General features: G+C 38.2%; 1 protein-coding gene across 1 annotated transcript in view; it reads right to left on the bottom strand.

Annotated features, from left to right (window-relative positions):
* The window catches only part of dennd4c (DENN/MADD domain containing 4C), a 74,201-nt gene that overhangs the window by 16,997 nt on the left and 34,486 nt on the right, over positions 1-22,718 (bottom strand). Inside the window, exons 3-15 of the mRNA XM_038274792.1 lie at positions 15,764-16,016; positions 15,607-15,676; positions 10,794-10,963; positions 10,365-10,606; positions 10,207-10,273; positions 8,880-8,938; positions 8,328-8,472; positions 5,996-6,171; positions 5,753-5,853; positions 2,693-2,917; positions 2,239-2,384; positions 2,050-2,088; positions 1,132-1,262 (exon numbers count right to left, since the gene is read on the bottom strand). Of these exons, the coding sequence (XP_038130720.1) occupies positions 1,132-1,262; positions 2,050-2,088; positions 2,239-2,384; positions 2,693-2,917; positions 5,753-5,853; positions 5,996-6,171; positions 8,328-8,472; positions 8,880-8,938; positions 10,207-10,273; positions 10,365-10,606; positions 10,794-10,963; positions 15,607-15,676; positions 15,764-16,016 (1,824 nt within the window). The remainder of the gene's footprint in view (positions 1-1,131; positions 1,263-2,049; positions 2,089-2,238; positions 2,385-2,692; positions 2,918-5,752; positions 5,854-5,995; positions 6,172-8,327; positions 8,473-8,879; positions 8,939-10,206; positions 10,274-10,364; positions 10,607-10,793; positions 10,964-15,606; positions 15,677-15,763; positions 16,017-22,718) is intronic.

Below are 22,718 nucleotides of genomic sequence, written 5' to 3'. Positions count from 1 at the left end.
CAAAAATGTATTTCTGTTTTTTCTTTTTACATATTTTGTTAAAAGGCCAAATAAGAACTTCAAACCAAAAAAAGTAATTTTCTGTTTTGTTTTATTCTTGGATCGGGCTTTAAAGGGTTAAAATCAATCTTACTGATATAAACTAAATAAGATTTAAGCTTTGATCTTCAAATGTTTTCTTTTTTTAGACCGACTTCCAGCATTCACCCGAGCTTCTCCTTTAGTGTTTGCATTAAAAGGCAGCAGCTACAAATGAACATTTTATTACTGCAGCTATAATATTAGCAGTACTGTGATCGGATGTCCTCTGGACGCAGTGCAGGAGGTTGGAAACAAAAGGATCCTAACTAAATTAACATTTCTGTTGGATAATGTCTCCCACCCCATGCATGAAGCTATCCTTCAGTGACAGACTGCTGCACCCTAAAAGCACCTGGGAGCGTTATCACAGATCCTTCCTCCCAGCAGCTGGAAGACTTTATAACATCACTGTTCCAAACAACCTCAATAAGTTGTTATATTCATGATGACTTTTGCAAAGTTTCTCTCTTAGCCTCTTAAATAACATGCTGCTGTCATTTTTTGCACATCTGTGATGTTGCTGCTATTTTTCACTTATGCATTACTCGAACAATGTCCACAGCTTTTTATTGACTATTTATTATTTAATACAGATGCACAGTATTTATATTGTAAAAACAATGTACAGTACAATATTTCTTTTTGTTTATTTTCTTAACTCTGTCACTTATTGTTATTTTTGTACAGTTTTCTAAAGCTCCACATTTGTGTGGCCAGTTTTGATATAACCCTTTGCTGCTGTAACACCACAATTTTCCCATTGTGGGAAAATAAAGGGATTTTCTATTCTATTCTATTTAGGTACATTTTTTGTCTTAAACTTTGGGTTTAAGTAAGCCAGAGTATAACAATAATTTTTTCGGCCCAAGGTAATTATCGTTAAAATCTCATAGTGATATGCGTCTGAATACTTCGGGAAAAAAAGTAAAAAAAAAACGCTTTGTTTTCCAGTCTAACGGTTTTTGACTTTTTTTTTTTTTTAAGGACTATGACCTGGATGACTGAGAATTTTCAACAGCACTTGTCTGATAACTGTTTAGAAAAACTTACGTGTACCAAACAGCGGGTTCCGATCCGTTGTCAGCTGGAGGTTCTGGAGGCATCACAAATACTGTGTGCTCGCTCTTCTGGGACTCATCCAGCTCCAGCAGCTTGGTGTCCTCAGATGAGTCTCCTTCGACCTACAGCCAAGATATCAACCAGATTAGAACCAATAAATCTGCATGTGCAGCTCTTAGCATAAATTAAGCATCAGGCAAGACTTCCAAAAAAAAACATATTTCCTAAATTTGGTTTTTAATGACCCAGACTTTATTCTCTTAAGCTTAGAGCTTCAGACTTTTCTTTTGGACTTTTGCTGCTTTCTACACTGCAAAGAAAAATATAGAAATAAGTAAAAAAATTCTTACATTAAGTGTATTTACCCTTAATTTGAGTAGGTAAATAAAATGATTTGCCAATGGAATTAGTGCATTTACTTATTAAAATAAGACAATTAGATAAAATGCACTTGAAATAAGACAATGCAATAGTTTTTTCTTATTTTTAATTTAAATTGTGTTGTTCCATTGACAAAGTGTCTCACTTACCTCCTCAAGAAAAAAATGCATTTTTTTAAAGAATTACTCATTTAATTTTAAATCCGTTGCAATATAAATGACAATAGTCCTCTTTTTATACAAAAAAATCCTATGTAAACTAACCTGAGACATTTAAAGGCAACAAATGAACAGAAATTAGAGATTTTTTCTACACAGTACTGTAGTGTATAATGCTTTTCCATCCGTCAGTAAAAGGATCATGTTCGATTAGAGTTAGGCTTAAAGGTTAAAGTGGAAAGCAGGAAATGGCCACACCCGGTGTTGTATACATGACTCAAAGAGTATAACATAGCATGCTCTACTTGTTTAACGTTAAACCAGTCTTAAAAAGGAAAAAGCCTCTGCGGAAAAAGGGATTAAACATTACCTTGGTACCCTTGTCGGTGATTTTATCAGAGGGAAAAAGCTGCAAGAAGAGGAAAAAGAGCAGAGGCCAAAGAGTGAATTAAAGGAAGCTTGTTTTCCATCCAACATCCCAAAGTGATTTAGCCAAGAAAGTGTGGTCAAACAAAGGCCTCCTGGAAGGAAAGGGAAAACAACGTGGGCTGGTGATTACCTTCTCCACACAGTCATCGAAAAAGGCCAGGCCTGTGTCTTTGTCGCTCACAAAGGTGCACTCCTCGATAAAACGGATAAATATCTGAGTCTTTGTGAGCTGGGAGTAAAACTTCTGATGGGTGCGGTCTCTGCTTTTCAGGAAACCTACAAGGAGAAATGGAAGATTGTAGTTTGCTCCCAAAAGATTGTCTGGTTGTTTTGGAACATCCAGGATTTGCTTAGAAATAGAAAAAAATTCAATAAAACGTTTCTGTCTATTATGTATGAGCAAACATGGATGATCAATGAAAAGAGCTTTTTAGAGAGCTGGTGGTAGTAATAATTCTGTCCAATTATTGATCGGGGGGGTGTTTGGGAATAAAGACCTAATTCAGAACCATATTCCCAGCAACGAAAATTAATTAGCGTTTATGAAACCTGACCAGACAGGCTGCTGAAGGTCCCCCGCTTACCTTGCAGGTCATAAAGGGAGTCTGCAGCTGTGGCCTTCGCAGAAGGTGCCTGGGTGATGGGTTTGAGGTAGTTGCGGTAGCCCTTCAAGATGGAGGCCATGAAGCGAAGGAAGGCTTCCTGGGTCTCCATCTCCAGGGACATCTTCTTCTTTTGCCACGTGAAGTCAGCATCGATGGGGGTCAGATCCAGAGCAGAGTCTTCGTGTGGAGTTTGGCGAACTGCCACTGAAACGCCAGCAACAATCACTTTGAGTCAGTAGGTCTGCATGCACAATGAGGTTAAACTTTACTTGGCCTTTTGGCTACCTGCATTTCTTATCCAAGTTCTAGACTTTTCAGAATAAAATGTCAAAAGTGTGACCTTAAAAGGAAAAATGTCACTTTAAAGAGACATTATATAAGTTTTTAATTAAAAAAAATTTTTTTTGAGCGATGTGACACATAGAATGTGTTAAATGGGTCCATCCTTGCAAACAATAAAAGTGCTGTATTCCAGATGGATTTTGCGCCTTGCTTCCAGCCCAACTCAAACACCAATAACAACTCCAGGTAAGGAGAAAAAAGTAAAAAAAAAAAAAAAAAACTTCAGTAGGAGAGCCAGTTACGAGAACGAGCAGATAAGTATGATTAAGAAACTCTGTAATGCCTCTTTAAATTTTTTACCCAACAAATAGAGCAGTTAAAAAAAGGAGAACAGCTTTATCCTATTCCTGATAAAGCTGTTCTGCAAAGTGCAAAGGCAAAACTCTGTCAAAGGTAAAATGTGCCTCATCCATTCATCAGCTGTAAACATGTGGTGAATGGATGACTCCTTGTTAGGATGTGATCTGTTAGGAGCAACATCAGATGCTCACACTGAGGCCACATAACCATTGTTACACTTGTTATAACTTGTTCACATTAAAACCTTCACAGTTTACACATTGAAATGTGTGGATGAGCTTCAGATACAGTATAAATTCCTGTAAATCTTTATAAGTTTTTAAATCTCACTGTTTTTTTAAACATTTTACTAACATAAATGATATAATAGTATAAGCATTACATGATTAATATGTCTAAATAAAAAAACTTACACGTAACTAGAATATGACCAAATCTGATCTAAATTTGATCTATTTTTCACATCTGTCCTTTTAACTTCTCAAATAATTGTCAAAATGTGCCACTTTAAGAGCTTCCTGGATGCTGTTTAGATATGGTTTAGTAAGTAAATCCTGGTTTACAATCAGCACTGAATGCTTGAAATGTACCATAAATATCCACAGGTTGTGAGATTTCCTTTAGGTCCTAACATCTTAATTCTCTAGCCACCATATCTGAGAATGTGTTGATAGACCCGTTTAGCTAGCAGGCCTGTTACACCCCAGTGGGGCTGTTTTATGAGTGTTCAAATGTCTGGTGGATGAAAAAGTAGTGGAGTCAAAATTTCCCGCAATGCACTTAAAAAGAAGTGTGCAGTTATATCCTAGAATGCTTTGCAAGAAGAGTGCCTGCATAGCATTATGGGATCGTCTTGGGGGCAAGAAAGAACAAAGATAGTACAGTCATGGAGTCACATGACCAACGGATAGCAAAAAGTAGTGATCATCTATCCCAACTGTCAGTTATCCGAGTTCCCTATCTGGTCCCTGCACTATATAGTGATTGAGGTTTTAAGACGGACGTTCGGACACAGCCTAAGACTGATTGGCTGCCACATACGCTTCTTCCTGCTGGATTATTTATTCATGCATCTGTAGCACCCTTTGATGAGCTGAATAAGAACATGTCAGTTTTTTAAAACCACAGTGACATTTAATTTAATATATCCAAGCATATAAAGCTATTAAAAGTATGAATTTTTGTTATAAAATTAATTTAATAGTCATATTTGAAAGTGGCATTGAAGAGAAGGGTCAATAATGCGCCAGATCAGCTGATTTCCAGTAAAAGCTGCTGGCACATCCAGCGTCCAGCAGGTCATTTGTAATAGCGGTCATAAAGACAAAATTTTATAAGGGCTCAAAGCATTACTTCAGTGGCAACTTTTCTACAGCTCAGAGGAAGTGGTCAAATAGCTTTTTAAGAATCCCAGCCATGACAGAAGGGCTCAAGCAAAATATCATCTATAATGGAATGTATCCTATCCCATGCATGAAGCCGTTGCAGCTTTGGGGGGCTTCCTGATTAGTTTCTTTAACAAATGAGTGCAAAATTATCAATTATTCTGCTCACTTCGAAAATGCAAAGTTTTGCAACTGCGTTGTTTTCACTAAATAAGAAATGTAATTCCACTTGAATACGTTTGTTTACACAATAACTCTGAAAACAACATGCCAACACCAGATGTAAACATGAGAAATATCCATATTTCTGCCACGGCACTAGTGGGCGCCATCATCCTCCAACTGCTCACAGTCTTCTTCATATTTTTACAAGGCAATAAGGTCCAGGTGGATCACGTGACTGGTGTGATACGAAAAAAAAGTATTTCCGTTGCAGTTTTGCAAAATTTAAGAATTTCGATATGAATGAAAAACCACCACTAAGTGTGATTTATTTTATTTTTTAGAAAAACATGAGGCGTTACCATTTAGCATGTTAATTCGTAATTTCAATTTGCACAATTGGATTGTTAATAGAAATGCAGCTAGTACGAATGCTGCCCCATAGGTGCAAAAGGTTGCGTATTTGTAGATCTTTTCTCCAAGCAGCTTTATAACCGTTTCTTCTTAATAAAAGACATCTAATTGCATTTTGCTTTTTTTCCACACACACATTTCAAGGCCCCTAATAGTGAGCAGAGGGCCTGCGTGAGATAAAACACAGCCTCATGTAATCCAGGTTTATAAAAAAATTCAAATGTTTGTTCTTTTCATTGGAGGTCGATTTTGGAGGAACACCTGCACCAAAGCTAATTTGTTTGGGATTGAATCCAGAATAGCTGCACAGAGGATCAAGGCCTCTGTACTTTTGCAGCACGCTTTACAACAGCTCCACAAGTTTACAATTTCACTGGTTTTCTTAGTTCACTTTTGGTCAGCAGGTAAATGAGAAGCACTGAGGTGTAGTTTGTACCTATGGCCAGCTGGTGGTGCAAGTTGTTTAGCAAGTTAATCAGACTCTTGCAGGGTTTCTTTGGGAGGTACTTCCAGTTGCTGTGTTTCTTCTCATCCGACCTGTGACACAAAATACCACAGAGTCAGTCAATTAGAAGTAACAGAAAAAGCTCCATTGACATCAGAACTGGGCTTTGAAAAACAATCTGCTCCAGCAGCCCAAAGCTGTAAATAAATGTCTGTAGTAAAAAGTACAACATACAGATAGATGGTGTTGGTGTCCAGGTCCACACAGACAACATCTGGTGGGGGGTCGTACAGATCAAAGTAACGGGAGTCCACACCCACAATGAATGGACACGGGGCATTAAGGACACCTGCCAGAGAGAGCGGGCACAGCGGGATGTAGGGACACTGCCACTGGAAGGGGAAAATCATCTAAGGAGACACAAACAGACCAGCTGCTTAGTTACTGGTTTAAAAAAATATATTTTTAAACAGGAATCTAATAAAGCAGAAGGTAACGTCTGGTTTCTAAAGACGATCAGATCAGAATGACATCTAAAGCAGAGATGTTTGGCTAAGATAGAGAAATATATTTAAATGTAGCCAATTGAAATAAACTGGTCAGTTTTTTAGGGATTGTGACAGTGTGGAGTTTTTAAAGGTGGCCACACGCTGTAGAAAAAACAGGTTAAAGATAAAAGAGCTTAAGTACTAAAAGGACATATCGTTTTATGTTTACATCAACTGGATTATTACTAAAATAGACACGAATCAAATTGATCACATTTAAAAATGAAGTTTCTTACAAAGATTAACAGAAAAGGAACATTTGCTTCATCTTTGCTTAAGTTTGTTTTTCCAAAAGCAATCTGATGTAAAAACAACATGCAAGAGGTCAAAAGGTCAACTCAGGTGGCCGCTCTAACTATTTCATACATGCAGTCTCACATGTCTAATATTTAACTTGCTTGTGAAATACTGGAACCAGCTAAAAGAAAAGCTTTTACTTGTTATGCAATAAAGGGGCGCAATATTACCTTCATTTCAGCTCCAGGTGAAGCATTCCTTCTACTTATATATATGCCAGTGACGGGAAAAATATACTATTCCTGACAAGTGAAGCACAAAACCATCTGCCTCAAGCACAAACTGTTCCTGTCAGGATACTGAAGCTTGCAGAGTGGAGCAGACATTGTGATGGAAGAGTGAGCTAATTGTGGTTTAATCATAACTTGTTGAGGGTAGTTTTGGTCTGGTGGTTAGCGCAGTGTGCTTGTGCTTTTAGAAGGTTGCAAGTACCCGGTTCAATCCCCATAGGCTGCACTCTGGGTCCCTGAGCAAGACTTAACCCCACACTGCTCCCTGGGCGCCACACAATGGCAGCCCACTGCTCCCCAATAAGATGGGTTAAATTCAGAGAGTGAATTTCCTCATTGTGGGACAATAAAGGAATTTACATTCATAAAGCTAATATTTATATCAATAATCTATCATTGCTAACTTGCTAAGGACCCAGAATATTCTACACTTTCCAAAGAGCCTTTTTGAAGGCTTTTCAATGTTTTTCTATAGGTGAATGAGAAACACTACTGTGTATAAATTTGTTGTTTTCATGGTGAAACATGGTGGTGGGAGCATCATGCTGGAGAAAGGACAGGGAAACAGGTCAGAGCTGATGGGAAGTGGGATGGATCTAAATGTAGGACAATTCTGGAAGATATCCTGTCTGAGGCTGCAAAACAATAGAGACGGGATTGGAGGGTTGACTCTAAACTGTGGTAGCCCACTGCTCACTGAGGGGATGGGTTAATGCACGGGTAAATTAAATAAATCAATAAAGTTCAATTATTATTATATTATAGATTATTATAAAGAGCAGGAAGACACGAGAAGGAGCCAATTTAAATTGACACATCTGTTAGAACGGCCATTTCAAAGTCCAGACAGAAGTCTGATTCTAAATTTCAGTCAAGACTTGATCATCTATTTAAATGCTGCCTTCATTTAATCTTCCTGAGGTTGGGCTGTTTCCAAAGAACAAGGAAGATTTTCAGACACACCCTGCGATTCCCAGTGTTGAATCAGGGCTGGGCTTGATACAAAAACTACAGGATTATTTTTAGATTTTTTTTAAATCTAAAAATAAGCCTGAAAAAGCAAAGTTATCCTTCTAATTCACAATCATGCACTATTTTGCATTAGTCCATCAATAAAATCCCTACAAAAACAGACTAAAGATAGTAGCTGTAAAAAAACAAATAAATAAATAAATAAAATAAAAAACTACCTGCAAACTTTGATAAGAAACTATCATTTTTCACATCTTGGTAATAAAATGAAGTTTTTGATTATATTCTGATAATCAAGCCATAATCAAACCATAATTGTTTTTACAAACACCTGAATACAGTAGAGCTAATGACAGCGTTAACAGAAGAAATGAGGCTTCAATTTGGAACAGGACGAGGGTTACTCATGCTTTTCAGCTCAAATGCATCAGCCATGCCACATCAGACAACAGGGGAGGTTTCAATTTAGCTTTATATTTAAACCATCCTCATAGCTGAACGATATCAGACTGTACTCACAGCTACCACAGCCTCCGCCACTCCGGTGAGCACGGCAGGCCTCAGCGAGTGCAGCAAGATCTTGCTCTCCAGCAGGATAAAGTGCAGCAGTGTGGCGCAGTTTTCAGCACCTAGATTCATCAGCAGGGTGCCGTAATCTGCCCCGCTGACAAAGACGGAGAGGGAAACCAGATCAGTTTCGAGCGGGTAAAAAGAAAACCGATAAACGAGAGCACAGGAATGGAATTGTGACAGCATGGATAGATTGAGGAAAATTGATGCTATAGTCAAAAGGGCTTAAAACTGGACAATTATCAAAACATAACAAGCGGGTTTTATTCTGCTCTATGGTCTGAAAAACAAAAACAGAAAAAAATGTTTTTAACCTTGGACATAAACTGATTTTTTCTGGAATTTATAACCTGTAGTGTCCCACAGCTAATATATCACAGAAATATCACCTGTGGGACACAACTTTTATAGGTTTACTAACCAAAACATCACATCCTGCTACCTATGAGCCCCTGCACAGTCAAGAAAGGTTTTACTGAGAAACTTCATAGTATTTATTACCTGAGGGGTAAAGGAGTACACACAGGCTGAGAGAGTATCAAAGTGTCATGTGCCGAGAGCTGCAAAAGAAACAACGTCTATGTTAGGAAAGCACAAAATAAAAGCATTGTCTGACAGCTCCTTAATAGGAACACATACAGAATCAAAAACAAAATAAATAACCAAACAGTTACTACCATGTTAGCAACATGGCAGCTTGTAGTAAATATGCAAGCTCACTGTATGGACAGGTAGGCTCTGTAGGTTGAGCAAAGGTTAAAAAGGCACCGAAATGTTAACACTAGTGTGGATGAAGATGAATGAGCTGAGAAAGTGTCAACCAACAAGGCAAGAACATATTAGCAAGGAAAATTTAATCAACTTTGTTCAGAAAATCAGATTTTTCTTATCTAATATGTGAATCTGACATACATAGGTGTATTAAAGTCACGCTGTCAATAACAACCTTCAGTGAGGAAGTAGAAAGAAGGTTAAGTGTTGAAAAAAAATGAATCACTGGTGGGATCTGCTGTTTACAGCTGTAAGGAGACCACCAATGACAGGAAGCTAAATGCATAAAAACAATAACTTTATCTGTTTGAAGAGTTTTATCCATCATAGCACAGGCTGAAACTAGAAATGTTGCAATTCTTCAAATAACTCACATTTTAGATCAACATTTATTTTTTTTCCTAATGTATTTATTTTATTTGAATGAATAGGATTATGTCTGTACAGTAATAAATATTCTGATATTTCTGTTTTTAGATGTTTTAATTGTACTGATCACCATTGCCATAAAGAAGGACTTGACTTTATTTGTAGATTTTTAATGGTACAGAGAGGAGGGATACGTTTTCTAACTTCAGGCCATTATAAATATGTTTAGAACTGTATAAAACATTTGTTGTTTCTGCTCTGAAAGAGAAACTGGATCTGACTGAAATCTGGATACGCACATCAGTGCTTGACTGATTGGAAATTAGCCACCAATTCTCTGATTGGTGAATCTTACATAAGAGCAACACAATTATAACTAAAGGGAACTGCGGAACCAGGCAGGAAGACTCCAAATTTTTCCTGGATGTTTTTCCACAAATGATCTGGGAATATTAGAATAAGTAATAAGACATTCATAATTGGCGGATAACGGTGTGAAAATAGACCTTCGTTTTCTCATGCTAGTACCTGGAGAATGGAATTTCCTCTGATTGAAACCCTTTTGTCTGCAGTGGAAACACTGATCTCAAGCTTAACAGCTCTAGCTTAATTAGAGCAACACTTTATTTTTATTTTTTTTATTCCTTGGCTTGTTTATGATTAAAAACAACACATGGAGATAACGCACCTGGACAAGGATTCTGGGTCTTTGAGGGGAAGGAAACGACACGTTGTGCATGAAGTGCGAGATGTGCCTTTGGAGAGAAACAAGCAGAAATTGTTTTTAAAAAAGCTTTGCTATGAGGTGAGTTATAATGCCTTTACCAACACTGAAAGGATCCCTACTTTTCAATGGGCAGTGGGTTCGGGCCTGAGACAGAGAGCTTGTAGATGAACATCAGAAACTTGCGGAACGACTCAAAGAAGGGCCACCGGGAGAGCACACAGATGCATTTGTTGGTGTTCACAGAGCGGTCAGGGATCGTCTTCTTCTCTACAGGGGTGAGCAGACCCAGTTGGATCTTCTGCTTCTCGCTCAGAAGATCAGCAGAGTATGGTTCGTAGAACTGGATGGCAGAACCGTATACCTGGCAGGGCAGATGGACAAATCAACTTTACTTCTATAGCGCATTTAAAAACCGCATTGGTAACCAAAGTGCTGTGCATAAAATAAGTTTAAAAAATGAATAAAATAGACATAATAAATTATCAACATAAGTGGTGATTTTATTGTGCTTCTTCGCAGCTTTATTGCTGCATGTTCCTCTGCTTCACCTTTTCCCCAGATGAGATTGTCAGAATAAACGTGGAGAAGACCGGCAGAGGGTCACGGGTGTTTGGTGCCCAGCATTCGATCTTGGCGCCCATGGGCAAACAGAAGAGAGGAACAGACTCTGACAGAGGAAAAGACTCATAATCCTCTTCAGGGTAACGAAAGATTAAACCTGCAGAAGAAAAGAAAGAAGAAAGTAAGAGCTTATAATGTGATGATGAAATAACATCATAACCAGCGAAGCAGGTCTGACGGGGTTCATCCTTTCCTTACCTGATCTAATACAATGTCAGGAAAAGAAATTACCATTTCTAAAGCTCAAAATGTCTGCATCATGTGTCAACAGATCAATTACACTGGTTTTAACTTATGGAAGTGACTAAGTTCAAGGTCAGTCCTGGATGAGATGCCTTAATGACACAAACCTTCCTGTGCCAACATGCTTACACACACAGAGACCTGCAGGCACTCGGATTATGGGCGTGTAAGGAAGTGCAGTTGTCTGAGAAGAACAAACAGCTCCTTCACAGGAAGACAGCCGGCCGAAAAAGATAAAGCCGGGCTGCATGGGTGTGTTTGTGTGTCAACAATCTTCATACGTGTGTGGCACAATATATCATTTCATAGGTCAAGCTGTTCCGGAAGTAGTAAGTCAGTGAAAATGTCACATGACGCTAAGAAAATAAGAAAAATGTCCGATTGTGAGAATGGAGAAAAACAGTGAAAGTTTGTCTGCTTTAACAAAGTGGCCGTGTTTCACACTAAAGCCCGTATTTCATACATTGCATGATAAAAATCTGCACTTTTAAAACAACACTGCATGACTTCACCTGCAGTATTACACAATTAAAAATTAGGTATAAACTTAATTTGAAATACATTAATATATAACTTTTCGCATCATTATAAGGGACTTGGTGTGTAGCGATGTTCCTTGAAGGTTGTCCTTTTTAAAAAATGTTGCCATGTAACTTGAGAAGGTTGATTCAACACAAAAATGAGTCATGTGACCCAGTGCTGCTTTACAACAGTCTGAGATCCCCTTCAAAACCAGACTTAGACTTAGACTACTTTATTAATTGCACCGCTCGTTTGAGCAGTACACGAGACAAACAAACAAAAACATGTAATAACATAAAAAATAAGATGACTGAAAAGAGAAAAAAAAGAGACAGGGACCTTAAGGACCAACAACGTTAATTGCAACAAAAAAGCTGACATCTGATCAGATTCACTTATAGTTCTATGGTATAAGATTTAATCTAGAGGTGAAAGTGCTCTTTGATTTACTATTAACTCCATGACTTCTCAGTCTGTTGGTCCAAAGTGAGTTCTATCAGAGTCTTTAACACTGAGGAAGATTTATCATTTTGAAACTGATCAATGTTACCAGTTGTTTTCAGGGGAGCTAAACCTGAAAGTTATAGGTTTAGCAACCCTAGTGGCTAAAAGTTACAGTTTTTCTTTTAAAATTTGTTTTGTTTCTTTGTTAATTCAGAACTCATGAGCCATATAACTAGTTGTCTTTTTTTTTTTTTTAAACAGTTATATAAAAGGCAGTAGTCAGCAATTGATTCATTTACATTTTGGAAAAGCTCTGACTCTTCCACTGTTTTTCCCCTGAACCGTGTTTCTCTATGTTCTCTATGAATAATCTTGCATCAAATTCATATATGGTTTATGATCACTCACCCCAAAACATTCTGGGTTTTCTCTTCTGCTGAGATAGTCAAGGAAAGAGGTTAATTTACCAAAGGATGAATCCCTTCTTTGAGTTTAGAGATGTCTTTGATCAGTGGTTTTTAAACTGGGTCCTCCTGCATGTTTTAAGTGTTTTCCTGCCCTGCAGCTCATGGTGGCTGCTCAGGTTGATATGCAATCTCTTGATGTAGGTGTGCTAGAATAGAGATGCGTCTAAAACATGCAGGACAGAGTTCTGAGGACAGAGTTGGAAAACCACTGTTTTAGATCAATATTCTACTGGAAGAATCAATAATGACCCATTCAGAAGGTTGATGAGAAATGTCAAAAAAAAAAAAAAAAGGTTTCAAATTGTTCTGATATTTCTATGAGGTTATGAACTGACAAGTTTCCTAGAGCCTCTGACAAAGTACCAGTGCATCCCTGGTCCTCCACCACGCTGGATAGTGTGCATGAGGGGCTTTGTCCATTCTCCATACAAAATAATGACTGATGCGATATAGAGTAGTGACCTACTTTAGGGGGAGTGGCGGCCTAGTGGTTAGAGCATGGCGCTTGGGTCTCAGAGGTTCTGAGTTCAAGTCCCACACACTCCCACAAACTGCCACTCTGGCTCCCTGAGCAAGACCCTTAACCCCAGACTGCTCCCTGGGCACCATGGGTTAGATGCAGAGAGTTAATTTAGTTGCACTGTACTTGTGACAGTTTAGTGTCAATAAAAAAAAAAAGAAAAAATAAATAGACCAATATGATTGATCTCAATTTAAAGCAATTAAGGGGTTCAGCCCTTTTACAGTTTTCTTAGTTAGGATTAGTATTCATTTCCTGATGTTTGTCTAATTTTGACTGAGTAGTTTGCTTGTATTTTTCCCCATACTGCAGGATGGCCAGGAGATAGATATATATATATATATATATATATATATATATATATATATATATATATATATATATATATATATATATATATATATATATACACTATATTGCCAAAAGTATTTGCTCACCCATCCAAATTATTGGAATCAGGTGTTCCAATCACTTCCATGGCCACAGGTGTATAAATTCAAGCACCTAGGCATGCAGACTGTTTTTACAAACATTTGTGAAAGAATGGGTCGCTCTCAGGAGCTCAGTGAATTCCAGCGTGGAACTGTGATAGGATGCCACCTGTGCAACAAATCCAGTCGTGAAATTTCCTCGCTCCTAAATATTCCACAGTCAACTGTCAGCTGTATTATAAGAAAATGGAAGTGTTTGGGAACGACAGCAACTCAGCCACGAAGAGGTAGGCCACGTAAACTGACGGAGCGGGGTCAGCGGATGCTGAAGCGCATAGTGCGAAGAGGTCGCCAACTTTCTGCAGAGTCAATCACTACAGACCTCCAAACTTCATGTGGCCTTCAGATTAGCTCAAGAACAGTGCGCAGAGAGCTTCATGGAATGGGTTTCCATGGTCGAGCAGCTGCATCCAAGCCATACATCACCAAGTGCAATGCAAAGCGTCGGATGCGGTGGTGTAAAGCACGCCGCCACTGGACTCTAGAGCAGTGGAGACGCGTTCTCTGGAGTGACGAATCGCGCTTCTCCATCTGGCAATCTGATGGACGGGTCTGGGTTTGGCGGTTGCCAGGAGAACGGTACTTGTCTGACTGCATTGTGCCAAGTGTAAAGTTTGGTGGAGGGGGGATTATGGTGTGAGGTTGTTTTTCAGGAGCTGGGCTTGGCCCCTTAGTTCCAGTGAAAGGAACTCTGAATGCTTCAGCATACCAAGACATTTTGGACAATTCCATGCTCCCAACTTTGTGGGAACAGTTTGGAGCTGGCCCCTTCCTCTTCCAACATGACTGTGCACCAGTGCACAAAGCAAGGTCCATAAAGACATGGATGACAGAGTCTGGTGTGGATGAACTTGACTGGCCTGCACAGAGTCCTGACCTCAACCCGATAGAACACCTTTGGGATGAATTAGAGCGGAGACTGAGAGCCAGGCCTTCTCGTCCAACATCAGTGTGCGACCTCACAAATGCGCTTCTGGAAGAATGGTCAAAAATTCCCATAAACACACTCCTAAACCTTGTGGACAGCCTTCCCAGAAGAGTTGAAGCTGTTCTAGCTGCAAAGGGTGGACCGACGTCATATTGAACCCTATGGATTAGGAACGGGATGTCACTTAAGCTCATATGTGAGTCAAGGCAGGTGAGCAAATACTTTTGGCAATATAGTGTATATATATGTGTTGCTTTTAAAGATATAAGTTATAAATGAAAATTATCCATTTTCAAATTACCTAATTTTCAAGATTTTAATGAGTGATAATTTAAGATATTTTATTAGAAATTGTACATTTAAGCACAAGGCAAATCCATTGTTTGTTTTTTTACAATTCATCGAAAAAGTCAGCTTGGAAAATGACGTTTTGGCTTGCTGTGTTCTTTTTATCCCAGTTAACATAGATTATGTGCATAGATATACGTACAGATATATATACAGAAGAGCTATATGTGTATATATTTGATCTCTTTTTATTCTCATTTTTTTATCTTTATTATATTGTATAGTTGGATGTGTGTATATATCATGTAAAACTGTAACTGGAGCGTGTAACAAAAGTAATTTCCATCTGGGATTATTAAAGTATTTCTGATTCTGATTAGCTCTATTAGTTAATGTAAAACAATTAAAATCAATAAATTTTCTAACACAGATTTCTAAAAACCAATTTTTTGGTCTTTGATTCATTTATTTGGTGTCCAATGCATTACAAATCAAATAGGAATTGGTTGTACGTCTAAATGTACCTCTAAACGTGTAAAGTCAGAATTGTTAATTGCATTAAAGTAGTAACTGTAAAACTAAATATTTGACTCATCAATTACTGATGACTTAAAAAAAAGACAAAAAAGTGTAAAAAATTGAGTTTTTTATACAAGTTTTTATTGTTGCAGTTAAAGCCTATAAGTAAACTACTCTAGTGTGATGATACAATCCTATAGATTAGATCAACAGTTCTTGAAAAGTATGATAATCAATAATAATAGAAACAACTGATAGATATAAGGTAGGCTATCAACTACTGCTAACATACAACATAAAACCTAAAGAGGTTCTTACCTGCTTTGTAGCTTATAGAATTGGACGCAGATACTGATTTCTTGTAGCACAGGAACACGCTGGAGCCCCACTGAAAGATTTTCAAATACAAATTAACTACAGATTCCTCTCCGAGTCAATCAGAAAAGGTCAGCTGAGGTCAACATTTGTGACCTACCATGCCACCGTTAAGGTTCCTGTCCACTTTGCAGAAGGTATGCGGTGGCGTTTCCCCCTTACTGGAGATAATCACGCAGATGTCCGTCACTGCCAGGGAATTCTGAGGCTGTACCGGAGGGGCTCGGCGGAAGGTGATGAAGATACGCTGTGAGTTGGCGTAGCTGTTGTTGACGTTAGCACAGCGGCCATAAGGTGTGGCCTGAATAACCTCGCAGCCCTGGATCAGACGGTCCTTACCCTCATAGAGAACTCTGAAAAAAACAAAAAATGTAAAAACATCTGAATAATGCTGGGAATTACATTTTCATTTTACATTTGACAAAATAAGATACATAACAGAAGAAAGCTGAAAAAAAACCTTAGATTTAAGAATTTTGAGATAAATCATTAAGACAAGAGGATCTCAGAATGCAGCATATCTAGTCAGATGTCTTACTGTTTCACATTAGAAAAGCTTCAAAGCTGAAATTTGGATCGCATGTAGTGACTAAAATGTTTGCAGAACAGCAGGACAGGTGCCAGTCATGCACCAGCTAGCTTCTAAAAGAAGCATAAAAAAAGGCTCAGAAACTTCCTTTTGGTGCAAACACACACACTAACACCTTTATTACCATCTACGGGCCTCCACGGCTGGCCATTCTTTTCACAATGGTCAATCCTTCACATTCAGCTTCACAGCCTGAGCTAGAGAGATTAAGAACCTCCTTTGAACCAGGAGGTTGCTTTTTCCCCCCTCTCCTAAAATTCATTCATAATCCATCAATGCTTTTACCTATTCCAAATCTTTAGGGTGTATTCGAGGAAATACCAACAGTTCCAGAGCAGAGAGTGAACAGATTTGTTGTGCATTACTATTTGAGATTAATCATGAATTAAATACCCTAAATAAAACAGAACCTGATGGAAAAAAAGCCAATTTTTTTAAAACTTTTGAAAACGTATATCTTCAACTGCAATGAACTGGCGACCTGTCCAGGGTGTACCCCGCCTCTCGCCCATTGACTGCTGGAGATAGGCACCAGCATCCCACACAACCCCAATTGGGACAAGCGTGTCAGATAATGGATGGATGTATGGATGGTATATCTTCAAACAGACAGGTCTGCACAGCTCAAGTTAAAGCCAGTGACCTTCATCCTGTGAGGATATACAGAAATCTTTATATGTATATTAGAAAGAGTCATAAAAACAGACCCTTGATTGCAGAGTTGATGCTCATCGAATAACAATCAATGTTATTACTTTGGATTTTGCATTATGAACACAGCACCATCAGTGCTTAGTTTACTGGAAAATGCAGATCCTTACATCAACTTTACTACTTCCAAAAGGCTGTGAATGTTCTGGAAGCCATTAAAAAAAGTTGAAGCTCAATTTTAAAATGTATGAGATGTGTCATTTAGGAGCAGCAGCTTTACATTTTAATCTAAAGTGAATACAACACTTCAATATTCAGCATATGTGGCTAGGTTTAAATGTTTTCCCCTATAATATTGGCTGTTAGTTTTTTAACCAGCATGCAGAATCACAGAGAACCAGAGAGGTTTGGTATTTTATTTACAAAAAGCGACAAGAATCTGAAAGTGGAGAACTGCAGGAAGTCAGTTTAACTTTTTGGTTGGTCTGAGGGGAGAAAACAGGCTGATCAGGAAGGAGTTGGTTGATGACAACTGATGACTGATTGATTTGCTTACTTCAGGGATGAAGGGGAGGTAGCAAGAATCTGTTGGGGTTTGATTCAGCAGGCTTTGCAGACAGAACCCCAGGGGTCCAGGAGAATGTGAGTAAGATCTGAGATTGTTCGTCTTTGCAAGAGACATGTGGGCAGGCAGGTGATGAAGACTGAGCAATGCTGCACACAGGTTAGACCTTTTTCATGAAGATTGGAGACAGACTGAGGTTCACGGATTGTCGTCAGGGGTAATCAAACAGCGAAGAGAGACAATCCTTCACCTTCTTATATATATGTGCTAGTCATCTTGAATGAGAAATGTTTTCAGGTGTGCTGCAACACCGGTCGGCACAGCTACCAGCAAAGATCCTCTCTGTGACAGGAAGCTCACTCACACCAGAAAAACAGCAAAAGCTCAGAGATCCTAACATTTCCATGGAAATACTGAACTTCTGTTAAAGCTCAGGCTCTAAGGAGTCAAAAGATGGCTGATATAAACTCCCATTCCAGTTTTTTTTTTTTTTTTTTGGGAGAGATTTCTACCCGGTCGCTCTTTTAAAGGGCCCTTGTTTTTCAAAAGCCTTTCCCTCCACAAAACTACCCTGGTTATGAAAACAAACTGTTCTTGAATCAGCAACAACTTAAATGCTCAGGAGTTTTCCAGTTTCTTCTGGTCAACGGCACTGACTTAAATTTTCAAGCTCGTTTCCTTTTCTGTATTGCAGTAAATTTCCTTCTCCTTGCTCAGCGACTCAAGCAAATTTCCACTGACTCATTCAAGCAAGACAAGAGATCCTCACATCCAACTCACAACAGGATGAAAAAATGTAAAATCTTTGTAAATACTGTGTCTCCTTGCTTTAATCCTTCTTGCATGCAGCCATGAAAGCAAACCATGTGTTAGATTTTTTCATGACTCAAGGGCATCTATATAGCTGCATGCTTCTTGTCCTCTTCTTCCGTCTGGACAACACCATGAGGGAGGCCAACAGATCTTACAGCAGCCTTCTACACTAAGGCTTAAACACACTTCCTTTTGTACTCGTAAGCCGGCATGAAAGCCAGCCTCGGCTGATATAAAAGTACTGAAACACTGCATTCATTCTGAAAAGACTGGAGGACAAACCTAGAGAGGCCAGGAAGGAACAGTTGCCAACAAATTCTCATTTAGGCAACAAAAATGTCCTACTAATAGGCAAGGCAGAACAAGATGCTCCAGAGCCCTGGGGTTGGGAATGCTTGCCTGAAACAAGAGGCAACAGAAGGAGGAATAAATGATTTAGTCTAAAAAACTTTAAATTTACTTTTAGCAAGGGCGGATAAGACTTAAAACTAAAAACCGATGAATAAATGGAATCTAAAACACTACTGATAAATTTAAGTTTAAATAAGGCAAATCTGCTTGATAGCAAATAAAAGGTTATTAATGAGGCTGTTGTTTGCAGAGATAAAAAAAGAATTAGAAAGCTGCAGTTGTGTGCATTTCCTCCTTTGGTTTAGACAACTGTGCAGTTTCAGTAAATAATGTCGACTGGCTCCTACAGGGTCACTCCTATTACCCCAAAAACAATTAAAATAGCCAAAATGGATCCCCTTTATTGAACCACCATAGTATTTAAATCCAGCTATGCAAACTGAATAGTTACCTATGCAGAGTAGGGCTGGATGATGTGACCAAAACTTATATCATGACACATCCTCATTTCGTTCAATCCAAAATAAAGGCGCAGCTGTCACATACTTTGAAGGCATCTAACCATGTAGGGTCTGTTTCTACTGACGCCAGATAAAGGAAGTTGTAAGCATCGTTTTTTCACAACGGAATAAATAAAACGACATTTTCATCGGCCCTTTACCAAGGCATTTTTCAGAGGTTAATTTCCACCATGGTAATAAGAAGTCTTACCACACCCAACTTTGTCTAACAAGAAATTGCTCATTTAAGATAATGAATCATAAAAGGGTTAATATTCTTCCCCACTTGTTTATTCACAAAAATGCAACACAAAAAAATTAATAATAATAATGGTACAATGAAATGTTTTATTTCAATATACTTACTAATAAACCATTGGTATTCTAATGAAACTAATTTGTCTGGTTACTGTATAATCAGTGCATGTAGCTCCCATATTCATATGTATACTTATACACAACTTTTTACAGTCCCTAACTATGACTTTTTGCTTGTACATACACCTGTAATAATATTTATATCCTGTATAGCACTTCTGGATAGATGCAAACCATATTTCGTTGCTTTGTACTTGTGACAAAAAAAGTTGAATTCTATTCTATTGGAGATCATTGTGGATCCAAAATAGAAAAGGATTCTCTAACGTTTGTCTTACCTATATAGTCATCACTTCCAAGTGGCTAGTGTCAATGTTGTTGGTTAAAAAAATAAAATAAAATAAAATAAAATTGATTTCAGTTTGAATAATGGATGCTCTGAAGACTCCTTTCGAGAGAAGCCACTGAGTGACCGTGGTCCTATTCACATGAGACAAGTACGCACGTTTTTATACCTCAGTATTTTCTGACTTTGTGCAAACTGCGTATGCACAGCTTCGTTCAAGATATATGAGATAAGCTTTGAACATGCACATGAAATATTTTAAGAACAGACGGAAAATGACAAAACTAAGTTTTAGACAAATTTCATTTTTTATACACAGAACAAAACAAAACAAAACAAAACAAAAATTATGGTTGTAATATGTCTGTTACAAAGAGGTCAAAAGGTGCTTTCATTCTCATGGCTTTACTCCTCTTTGCAAGAAACAGAAAATGTTAATAAGAAACAATGTTTTGGAGAGGGAACGCAGCAAATTTGGCGTTTGTGAAGCACTTCCCCTCTCTCTCACTGGTGTACTGTCCTCTGTATTTTTCAGGAATACTGCACCAGCATCCACATTAAGTATAAACGCCAGCAGCACTTGATCAGGCTCCTGTTCTGTTCAAAGAGACCTGCACAATACCCCAAAGCGCAACAGCAACTCAGCCTTTAAGGTTCAAGAACATACTTTTCGACCAGGGTATGTATTTATCATAAGAACCTAAGGGAAGGTGTATAAGTATATGATCAATCTCTCCTACAGCAGCCTTTGCTGGACACCAGACAACAATAAAGCTTCTACCGGGATGATTTGTCAAAAACAGTCTATAAGAACTTCCAAAAGAGAGCTGCAAACACAAAAATGCTATCTTATCTTGAAGCTCTGAGAAAGACAACACATTTTTGTTCTTCAGCTGATTTTGACTTTTATTAAGGCAGAGGAGTAACAGACAGAGGCCTTTCTGTCCCGTCCCATCACATTTTCAAGGGGACAGGTAAAATCGCCTTAATCTTAAAAGTTATAGGGGAGGATGTCTTTCTTCCGGAAGGACCATCAAAATAAGTGGTTCTCCTAACTGTCAACCATTCTGTTGATACTTTCAGGTGTATGTATGGTGAGCTATGGTTTTAGCCAGTCATTGAAGCTCGCCTTTCTTACCGTGTTTCATTGGAAATAGAAAAAGTGTCTATGAAGTGTATGAGAAGAAGACAAAGACCTCAAAAGAGAGAAACAAGACCAGAGTGCTTTTTGGGAGATTTTGGTGGGGCTTCCCACTGATGCCTCGGTTGCAAAGTGTTTACTCGGCAGGTAAAGTTTGCCATGCTATTTGGAGGAATCCCATTTACATCACTACTAGTTAAACATTGAGAAATGAGCTTGTGCATGCTCTCGCATACATTTAATTGGCGTTCCCTCTCGGGAGCAAGTATAGGGTGTGCATGTGCATTTTCTTTTTTTTTTCTTTTTTTAAGTAGAGAGGAAGGTTCTTTTCAGAAATTTGGGGAAATCCTCCACTATACCTTTAAAATGTTTTGTGAAGGAAGCGCATTTTATCCAGGTAGAAAGTAGGAAAAGCAATGGATGCTGAATAAGCCCCAGAAGGCTAGTCAAACTCAGAGTAAAGGTTCCTACTGTAAAAAGGTACAGATGAATCCTCTCTACAAAAGAAAATATAATACAGTGCTTCTAATCTCTACGTTCTGTGCAACCTTACAAGGTGACTATTGCTGCACAATTAATGAAAGGAAACAATGCATTAAACAATTGGCTCGCAGTTAGGGGGGATCTAAAGTAGAATACATGTTTGAGTTTAACTGACTGTACTTTTTAACCTTAGATGTTGATAAGAAGTGCCTAGGTTCTCAGCCGTTATGCCATTTCAGACTTCGCTTAACTGGAAATCCCAGTTTTTGTTAGTGGGACAAACAAGCAGGCTTTAGTATAACTCTTGAGTATGGAGACCTAGAATGCCTCAAGTGGTTTTTTATAATTTTAAGTGAAGCCAAATGGCATGTGACATTCATTCAAAACACATGGATGCTAAAATTCCTACACAGTACTTATGTTGAAGGTAGATCACATTTTCCCTACTTTATATAAGGAAAATCTATATGTATTCAGGTTAATATGAAAAACAAAGCTTCCTTTTAAAGCATGATAGTTGGATAGATAACATGATATAGTAAAGACTTTAGATAAACTAGAAGAAATATCAGTTTACTCGCAACACTTCCACCTCTAGCTGAAAAAACTTAAATCTTTTTCCAAAAACTAAACTCATCTTCCTTACAGCTATATAAGTAAAAACTTATTTTTATTTTTTGAACACAGAACATAAGAAAACCATTTGATTCTGATTAAAACTAAGTTCTAAAATCTATTTCCATTGCATGAAGCACAGACTATAACTTGGATCATCTTTTCAAGACAAAAACCTCACACTGAGTGTTTATTGGCAGATAATTTACAAATCCTCCATTCCTTAAATGCAATTATTCCAAAGAAGTGTTCACATCTGATTCGTAACAAGTCGTTTAAGAACCGGGAACCTCTATTTTGGGTGGATTGGAGGGGATAGCTTCACAAAACAGATGTAAAATGTCTGTTTTTTGTTGTTGCGTCTCTAGTAGTTTTACATATCAACATATCCACTGCTCCCCCCACCCCTCTTATTCTTTGGGGTTTAGCTTAAGCCCAGTCAGGTGAATCAGAAGAATCTGTGCGGGTCAACTTTTATGTCAGCAAATTATCAGTTGGACTGAGACTTGAACTTTGAGTAGGACGTTTAGAAATCAAACAGTTGCTTCGGGGCAATCCTGGTAATGTGATTCTTAATTTAAAAATAGACTAGACCATTCATATTTCTTCTTTATAATCCTTATATATTTAATGGAAATGTGTGGTTTATAATCTGAGAGTGTGGAATAGATAGCAAGTAGAAC

This window comes from Cyprinodon tularosa, unplaced genomic scaffold (assembly GCF_016077235.1).
Source record: "Cyprinodon tularosa strain WSP-4 unplaced genomic scaffold, ASM1607723v1 ctg93, whole genome shotgun sequence".
Taxonomy (NCBI): domain Eukaryota; kingdom Metazoa; phylum Chordata; class Actinopteri; order Cyprinodontiformes; family Cyprinodontidae; genus Cyprinodon; species Cyprinodon tularosa.
The sequence above is the reverse complement of the archived record's forward strand: the minus strand, read 5'-3'. Positions and strand labels throughout refer to the sequence as shown.